We start from the raw sequence: 9,764 nt of genomic DNA, 5'->3' as shown, positions 1-9,764 counted from the left end.
TGTAGTTGGGGTTATCTCAGCCTTCGTTGAGCCCCGCTGCCCGCTGCCGCGAGGCACCATCACCGCGAAGCACCACCGCCCGGCAGCAGGCAGCACGCGGTTCAGTCTACTTCAGATCGATGTGGAAGTGGAAAAACCAGAGAAGAACCCGACGCAGTCGTTTGAGATTCATAATCATCGTCTGGAGGCGCACACAGCTTTTGGCCGTGATAATATATATTATACGATATAAATATCTATGCATAATATGATATTATTTAGATAACGAGCTCCAGGACTCCCGCCGGAGCACCCGGAGTGTTCTAGAATATTTACAGAACACGCCCAAGGGCTGTGTGCGCCTCGCCATTGCGATACTTCCACTGTAAACAGAGCGCACTGTTAATGGTACTGTGGCCGCAAGCTGCTCAGGGCCACACCCCCATCCTCTTCTTTGACCCGCCTCTCTCCTCCTCATTTGCATTAAAGCTACAGACACCGAAACTGCATGTTTGGGGAAAGCTCAATGTGCGACTAGCTCGTAGTGGCTGTAATTCTGCACCACGGCACATTTCGGGAACGTCTTCAAATACTGTGTTAGGGGCCCACTAATATCTATATTAAAGCATCCAAAAAGTAGCATGTGACCATTAAAACGTTATATTATAAATAGGAACATTTAAAAACAAAGTATAAATGCCCAAGTATCAAAGTGACAAATGAAGTGAAGGTCAATGGTTAGAATCACACCATGCTCCGGGGTCATTCTTGGAGTCACAACACAACAAGGCAAACACCTACTGCCTGCCTCATTCACTGTCTGGCCGGTACAAGTACTTCATCATCAGGTTGTCCACTTTCTTCTTCCTTTTTTTGTCATCCTTTTTGTTGGGGGTGTTGTCATTGTCACCATCACCAGGGGATGCTGCCTCTTCCCTTGCCCCGTCGGAGTCCTTCTGTCCAGGCGCTCTCTTAACACTGTTGGCGCTGCGGTAAGAGATGGTGGACGCCCCGGAACTGGAGTCAGACTCTGAGTCTGATTCAGACTTAGATGAAGACGATGATGAGGAGCGACCCTTCTTCTTTGACTTCTTCTTGGACTTCTTGCCCCCCTTCCTCGAGCTGCTCCTGCTGTGCCGGTCGTCGGCGGAGCCCTCTGACTCGGAGCTGTGGCCTCTTCTCTTCTTCTTGCTCTTGCCTTTGCTCTTGCTGCTGCTGCGGCTGCGAGAGCTCACCCGACTGGAGCCCCTCAGGCAGTCCACGGCTGAGGCCGAGCGTCTGAGGCTGCTGCCGCTCCGGGGATTTTTCTCCGCCATCCGGCTCCTTTTGCCATCCTCCTTCCCCTCTTCGTCCCGGGTCTTTTCCTTCTCAGCCTCGGAATCCTCCAGGCTTGTGCGCTTGAACTGGATGGGCTTGAAGCTCAGCACCTCGTTGATGGCCTTCTCCAGGTCGGGGTCCAGGTAGTTGCGGTGGCTGACGGGCTTGACGTCACACATGTCCAGTGTGTCGTCATCGTCGCCCAGTGACGATCTGGCTCGTGGAGGCATGGAGACACTGCGCCCTGTCGAGGACTGGGGACTGTGCGACGACCTTTCCGTGAAGGCCACGCTGCGCCTGTCGTCAACGTCAAACTCACTCAGGCGGCAGCTACGCGCCACCGAGATGCGTGAGTCGGCGCGGCTCATGCCCCCTGGGCTGCGGCCGCCGGAGCGTCGGGTCAAACCAGGGCTGCCGGGACTGCGCCTTCCATACGACGGCTCCCCGAGGTTACCGCCACCGACTTGGGACAAGCCTCGACGCTGTCCCAGAGAGCTGCCCAGTTGTGAGCCGATGGTGGACTTGGTGTCGTCATCTGGACTATACTCCCGGACTGAATAAGCATGACTGTGTATGGTTGATTCCATGTCAAAGTCTGCCAGACGGCTGTCCATTCCCTTCCTTGCTGAATAGGCCTTGGAGAAGACTGATTCTCTGTCATCCATATCATCCCCAGCAAGGGGTTTTCTCCATGAGGGGATTGCAGAGCCATCAGCATGATCTGCTGTTCTAGGTTTGGATTTGGTGAACGAGGTCAGGGGCTTCTGTGAGCCACCGTTCTCCTTGAGAGTGCTTAAGAGGGAGTTGTCGTCACCCTTCCCAACAATGGAATCTTTAAGTTGGGGGCGCTTTCTGTAGCTCAGAGAGCTCATTACTGACATGGGTCGATTTGAATCTACCTCATTGACCTCTTTATTGGCCTCTTTCCATTCCTTAGCTTCCTTTGCATCTAAGTTCACAGCAAATCTAAAGACAAAAAAGTGGTGTAGGCAGAAAGGGTTCCAGGGAAAGTGAAAGAAATATGGAAGTGGTTAATGGGAAGGAAATGAAAGGAGAGAAATAGACAGATTGAAGAAAGCTGAAGAGTGAAACAAATGAATGGTATGGTAAAAATCGATTGGAAGAATTCAAAGGAGTAAATAGAAAGCGTTAACCAATAAGGCAGCAATAAAAAATGTATATAAAATATCAGTATTGCCAGCTCATCATTGGTACAAAGTGCAGCAATGAAACAGACTTTCTTTGACAGAATATAGGATGTTGGCTTGCAGTAGACCAATAATTTGTTCAGTACAATGTAGCACATAAGGCAAATACTTAACCTACAAAGGGAAGCATTAATAGACGCAGTCTATGGGGAACGTAGTAGGTACGATTAAAAACTATCCAAACTTTTCAAAAGTAGGAGATGGCTTACCAAAAGGAGAGGAGTTATATATCCTAGTAAAGAGACAAATCTAGGGCAATCGAAAGCCGTCAGCTGGCAGACACCTCCATAAATCTCAGGGAGAGGCTCAGGTAGACTGTGCCAGCTGGCCACTGGGCATGTCGATAAATCTACCACCGAGGTTACCTTTCTTTTAAGGCCACCTGCTATCATGAAGGCACCAATAAAGAAAGAGATATGGAATGCGTTTGAGTAATTATCGAAAATCAGAGTTCGCTCTTCCATTGCTATGGTTTCTCTTGAACATGTAAACTCAAGGGCAAAACGCCATAAGCAGCCAAACAGCAACTGATTGAATGATATAATAAAGCGAGCAAACACATTTTACATTATACTGACCTGGAACTTTTAAGGCTGCCATCATCAGAGAGGTTCTTGCTGTACCCCTTGCTTTTGGAGAGCCAGGATTTCACTCCATCCACACGGTTCTCAGCCTCAGAGTCTGTGTCTGATTCACCCTCGCTAGAATGGAGGAGAGGGGGAACAAAAACATAGGTAAGACAAAGGAAAGTAAAATGTAATACGATATTATGGGGAAAAAGAGTTGAGAGGGGTAATTAGAAAATGGGTAATAGTCGACAAAGGGAAGCAGTGATTCTCGGCTGCCTATGCTTAAGCAAAGTGTGAAAATGTTATATATTTTGTAGCTTGAATTCTAGATGTTAGTGCTACCCTGGAGGGGAGCAAACAACACTTATCTATGACAGCAATGTGCGCCGACACACTCACAAAGATGAACCCTGGAAAACACATGCACACAAAAGCCTATATCTGAAACACACAAACACTGTTACCAAAGCAACCACACAGCATTTTATCTGAGCATAACCGAGAAGTTATTGTGCACTAAAATGCACTCCAAAAAACCTAACAATTTCACTTGGGTAAAATAATCACCAAAAAATAAAAGACCCAGCTTTAATAAACCATTTTAGCCTTGGGTTACGAATAATAATTGAGCAGTCATTAAATAGATGGATCCTCGCTCTTGCATACTTCACAACACACGCACGCATAAACAGCCTCCGTGTTTGACAGATTGATTCGGTACACAGCTGGACACAGCAGGGTTTTCTTTCTCTCTAAATTATCATTATGCATCGACGAACTACTGAGAGGGCGCTGTCATGGAATTTGACACGGATGGAGAGCTCAACGCTCATTAAGTGCCGTCAATGCCCAACACCCACACAGCGTTACAGAATGACATTCTATCAGCCTAATCGTTTCAGAGAGACATCATGGGGGTGCTTCAGAACCAGGACATCTGTAACTGAGTACCCCACTGTGGAATTGGAGGAAAATTCATTTTAACTGTAACTGCATCCACGGAAAATCACATTACCTCTCCCTTTTCACTACCTTTTGCTTCGAGAAAAAGTTAGGGCTTGAGTAGACACAATAACATATCACTCATAAGCGTGTGGTTTGTTTTGCAGGCCATGTTTGGGCTATTACCGTCGGTGCGTGAATACACCTACGTGTTCTGGTGAAGCGACAACAAAGGCTAAAAGTCTTTGAAGTCTTCAAAGGTTTGAAGAGGAGATGCAGAAAACCCCTGGTAGAACGACCCACCTTCCTTACCCTCCTGGGCGGAGCCAGGCTTCCCAATCAGGTAAAAGACGTAACCCATTTGTAATTGGTCGACAAGGCATTTGTATTCAAAGACCTGGCACGGATATAAGAAGAAGCAAAATCCATATGCTTGTAAATTTAATGCACAACTCTTTAGAGTTCAAGTGTTAGTTGCGTTGGATCCCAGACCCTCTTCACAGCATTCTGATCACGGCTTCTCCCAGGTCTGCAGCCAAGACAACAACGGCGGGCACATTGTAATCGAGTGCTTCACACATGGTGTCAACCACAATTTATGTCCTTGACCACCATACTATTAGTTAAGCTTCGCTGAAAGCCTGGGGGGGAGCAAACAAACAGAGTGCAGAGGAGACATTAATTGTCGGTGACAATCCGCCGCCACTGGTTGTACATCTCTGTTACACACTATTACATTCATCATTAGCTCCTATGTATCCCCTTCTGCCTCACCCTGTGTCCTCGTCTTAGAGACCCTTGTGGTGCAGGACGCCTCACACGCAGCCAGTCGAGCCCCTGTAGGTCTCTTGTAACACACTGAGGCAAATGTAGGCGTTCTGATTAACAATTAACTATTCAGAATCCTTTTGTCAGACTGGGAGTCAGACCGGGAAAGTATGATTATTCATGTTTTTTTTGCAATTTGCAAATTTTCTTACATGCTTTCCTGACACCAAACACTATAAAAACAATGACAAACACACAAACACCTGGGAGGACCAGGAGTGGTTAGCGGTGGGATCGCCTGGACTTTTTTGATGGGCAGGATGGATTTTTAAGACATGGGAGCACAATGCATTATTCAACCAGGAGCAAGTAAATGATAGATGAGGGACATGTCTCCCTTTTCTAGATCAGGATGGCAGCGGACCCCAGACATGGTGTCATCCCCCGGGTGAGCAGGGGGCCGCCGGCTGCAGAATGTTGTTTAAACAAGGCAGGGCAGAGTCCCAACAGCCCTTCCTCAGATTGAGGAAATCTCAGAGCAGGGTTCGAAAACTCTCCAAGGAAGCCGAAACCAGACCAGATGTTATTTTAGCAACTGACCCCGATGTTCCTGACACAAGGCAACAGAAACTATGCAATATGTACTTATTATTCCCCTGACGGCCTTGTTTGAGGGTTATCCAAACAGATAACACTGAGAGGGTTTGTCTCATGCTTTGGGCAGGGAAAAACAGCGCGGTGAGTGTTGAAGCATGCAGCTTGAGCCAGCGTGCGGTGGAGGGTTAACTCTTCTGGATCAATTTGGGAACTGCTGCTGCACGTTGGATGATGCAGTATTTTTGTGCCGCAACAGATTGATTTTTTTGATAATTTAAATCCACAAATTTGGATCATTTTCCAATCGAGATACTTGAGTTAACTACTTTCGTTTTACACTATTGTAAATGTTCTCTGAAACGGCAGTATACTACATCATCCCGAGCAGGTAAATATTGCAAGCCTACAAACTAACACAAGCCTCAGTTCCTCACGTTCGGTTCTTTCTTTTCTGATATTTTGTCACCATGTCTTGCAAACTGGTAATGGTGGAGCGACAAATGATGAAAGGAATGAAAAAGCATGTTAAAATCAACAATACAATTTCACAAGAACCAAAAATAAACATGAAGGATGAGAAAGGATGAAAAAATCTAACCCTGTGACAAACAATATTTTCAATAGTAAGAAATATTTACTGACGCTGACAATGGACAAGACAGCAATTTTCTAACAACCATCATGCCTGGCTTTTAAAAAAATCGGACTCATGGAACATTCTATTGCAGAAGTTGTTTTGGTTACTGCACTCACTGTATTCTAAGGACACTGGTACAAGGAAAGGTGACAAAGTTAAGTCAACTCAACATATGTTAGGAAAACATCCTTTGGATTCAGGCGCCCTCATTAAAGGGTTTACTCTTTTTGTGTGGTATTTCAGAAAAAGGAACATTCAATGTTTTTTTCTCTTGCCTAAGGTATTTTCTTTGACTTTATTTGCTGATTGCTATAATAAACTGCATGTATATTTTTGTCACTATCCTCAGTACCTCTGATAAAGGAAATAAGGTTATTTTTCATTTACCCATGGTCAATCGAGAAGCACTGTACTTTTTTTTTTACAATCAGCCAAGCGTAAAAAACTATAGCGAGCTAATCATTCTCATCTGCTTACTTGGATTTCAGCTTGCTCGGTCTAATGCTACGTCAGTCCAATTGTACACAGGGCTGATTGAGCAAAAATATTGTATGATGCCTCTCGTGTATGTATCTCTCTGTCGTATCACATTCCTTAATCCAAGATTGTGGGGTTCAGCACGTGTACCTGTTGATGAGGTCTTCATTGTCATCACTCTCCATCTCATCCTCGATGGCTGCTTGAAGGTCCCCGATTCTCTTGAAGGCCAGCTTGAGATCAGCCTGCAGGCTCTGGTTGGCAGCCTCAAGGCTCTCAATGTCCATTTCCTGCCATCAAGAAAGGAACATTGTCAGAGAAGAATGAGAAGTCATTACGTAGCTGTAATTTTTGCTGTTGAATGTTAATTATACAGATCCACATCCATTCATGAGATAACCGGCATCAATAAAGAGACTGTAGAAGTGTTTGACTGCATTTCAGTGTAAAAAACAAATGCTGTACCATTCCATTTAGCAGAGCAGTGACAATGCACAACGAGTCCCAACAGAGCTACATCTTCCCCAGTGCGAGTTGTATGATATGGCAGCGGCTGTTGACACCGCTTGCATTTTACATGTTTTAGATCGTCTTTGATGATTTCAAAGTGCAGGCAAACAAAAGTTTTCCTGACACTGCGTATCCTTCTAGGATAACTGTCGATATGTCTAAAATGAGGATAGTGCCACTGTCATCACACCAACAGGAGACCCCCTATCACATTGTATAAATAATAGGCTTTTCCTTCTAGAACCCGAGCAATGCTGTGATGTCACTCACTTAGCACTCGCTTTGAAACACACAATGTTTCAATGACGACTGACTATTAAAGATAACGCCAACTAAATGGCTTTCAACCAAAGACTTGAATTGTCCCAGACTCCATGCCACCCCTAGAATGGGCTTGCATTATCTATGATTCCGTTTCTGTATGTCTTTGCGTAGTAAAAGAATGAAAACCAAATAAACACAACAAAAGGTCCACATCTGTGTCTGTATCAGCAGTAAGAACGCGCCCCTGGTGCATCCCTGGCTAGAATAACATGCATACTGTCGTCCCTACCAGCTCGTGTTTCTTCCGACTGGCCTCGGCCTCCTTCTTGGCCAGCTCGCCCATCTCCTCCTTGACGTCCCGGATCTGCCTCTGCAGCCTCTTGTTCTGCTCCTTCTCCCGGTTCTCCGTGGTGCTGCAGTGGTCCCGCTCCTCCATCAGCTTCTCCAGGTTCTCTTTGAGGCGGGCCACCAGACTCTGGTGAGCCACAAGAAGGGTACAGGACTCAATGCATAGGGGCCACAAAACACATGGCATATATATTACATACATTTGGTACAATGTAAACATAAAAAAAAATAACATTGTAAAACTCTTTGTTGATCTGAGCATTTTTTTGCTCCTGCTCATTCTCCGAAAGAGGAATAATGAGAACCATAAAATAAACTTTGCCTGCTAGCTCCCACATAAGCGGCTGTCCTGGCCTTTATTTTACATAGTGAGTGGCTGTCCGACCCCTTGCGGCTGTATTGATTGAGATTTAAAAGCTTCAACTTAAGTCCTAGCCGTTGCCTTTTGCCGTGGTAAAGAACCAATACCAATTGAGTTTAACCAATTAGCAGCAGTTCTTAAAATAAATAAATAATAATGTGGTCAGCTAAAGAGTATTCTTTGTCTCAACGCTGCCGTTGGAACAAATGGTTCACACCGCTTCCCAGTGCCAACACAGCCCCAGTCTGCTGTTAGCTCCTACCTCCAGGCGTTTGACCTGAGTCTTCTCAAACTCCAGCTTGGTCTCCAGCTCCCGGACCTTGGCCTCCTGGCGGCCCACCTGGGACCTCTCCACCGTGGACTGCTCCTTGAACTCCAGCTGACTCTGCAGAGCTTGCATCTGTGGAAGGTGCCCCACACACACACACACACACACACACACACACGCACGATTGAGCTTGCCGTGGTAAAATGCTATTTCGCCCCTTTGGAAAACTGAGGCTTCTGGAAGCAATCAACATCTTAAAAATACATAACATTAAATAATAAATAAAGAGTGCAGGGCTGAAGACTTTCTGTTTTTTGCTGTGCGTGATATGTTCACTCAGGGGCGAGGCAATTGATTATGGTCCATATTCTCCATCCATCCTCCATGTATAAGAACTAGCTTGACACTGTTCTGTCCAGACTCCAGCATGGATTCATGGTAGGACTTTGCTTCAGAACCTCTTCATATCCATAATTTACAGCCTTCAAACATGCTACAGAATACATTTAATTCTTCTAAAAGTACTATTTTTCAAAGCGATTTCAAAGCTTTGAGAAAGGTTCAGCTTTTTAACTGCCAATAAAATAGGGGATGTACAAATGAGTAAGAAGAAAATAAGGACGACAACAACTATAATCTAGCTGATTAACTAACTATTGAAATTCTGTTTATCCATTCTCATTCACAATGGAAATACAGGGATGTGTTTCAGAGCTTATACTGTATTTTAAATACATGTAGGTGTTTAAGAGCATATACTGTATTTTAAATAAAGCTTGATTTGTGAATAGTGTTTACCAAAAAGGAATGAGAAAAGCAAGTAGAAAGGCACAAAGTCTTTGGTGTGTGTCTGTGTCTCTCTGTGTCTCTCTGTCTCTCTGTCTGTCTGTCTGTCTGTCTGTCTGTCTGTCTGTCTGTCTGTCTGTCTGTCTGTCTGTCTGTCTGTCTGTCTGTCTGTCTGTCTGTCTGTGTGCGTATCAGGTGGGGTGAGGTGGTTCAACAGAAGCCTCTCCACATGCTCCCTGCCACTGCAGATAATTCGTTTTTAAGAATAAGACAAAGCGATTGAAGGTACAGCTATGTATGGCCAAGCTTAAAGATAGCTCAAGATATATAGGCCTGATAGCTCCCTTGGTGGCCGTGCTTCATTTAAGTCTTAGAGCTTTTGATTTGGGAGCCTGTGGGGTTGGGCTTGCCAGAGAAATGAATTAAATGACAGGTATACCTCTACAGCTGGCAGCAGATATCTCCATAAGCCAACAAAATCTTAAAATGGAAGCAATTAAATATTATTAAAAAAGTATATATGCGACATTCAAAAAATGCAGGGATCTGGTGATAATCTATTGAGGCTAACACAGTTGCTATACAGAGGAAGACAGAAGCTGTCCCAGTTCTACTTCAAGGGTAGCGAGACACAGAACTAATAGCAGCCAGAGTACAGGAGTGGACAGCCCTGCCAGACATTAGGCTTCTGGCTAGCAGGAGGCTGCGTTATTCTATTCATCATCGTAATGGC

General features: G+C 45.1%; 1 protein-coding gene across 6 annotated transcripts in view; it reads right to left on the bottom strand.

The window, feature by feature from the left end:
* Nucleotides 1–9,764, bottom strand: part of myo18ab (myosin XVIIIA b) — a 56,250-nt gene that overhangs the window by 6,983 nt on the left and 39,503 nt on the right. For 4 of the 6 annotated variants that reach the window (XM_056611994.1, XM_056611996.1, XM_056611997.1 and 1 more), the window contains 6 exons: nt 8,240–8,377; nt 7,558–7,743; nt 6,645–6,784; nt 5,815–5,859; nt 3,083–3,205; nt 787–2,262 (listed from right to left, as the gene is read on the bottom strand). In XM_056611994.1, coding sequence (XP_056467969.1) covers nt 789–2,262; nt 3,083–3,205; nt 5,815–5,859; nt 6,645–6,784; nt 7,558–7,743; nt 8,240–8,377 — 2,106 coding nt within the window. In that variant the 3' untranslated portion in view covers nt 787–788. Of the gene's footprint in view, nt 1–786; nt 2,263–3,082; nt 3,206–5,814; nt 5,860–6,644; nt 6,785–7,557; nt 7,744–8,239; nt 8,378–9,764 lie in introns of those variants that run through there. The other 2 variants (XM_056611999.1, XM_056611995.1) reach the window with 2 other exon arrangements.

Source organism: Gadus chalcogrammus, chromosome 16 (assembly GCF_026213295.1).
Source record: "Gadus chalcogrammus isolate NIFS_2021 chromosome 16, NIFS_Gcha_1.0, whole genome shotgun sequence".
Lineage (NCBI taxonomy): Eukaryota > Metazoa > Chordata > Actinopteri > Gadiformes > Gadidae > Gadus > Gadus chalcogrammus.
This window is presented reverse-complemented; position numbering and strand designations above follow the sequence as displayed.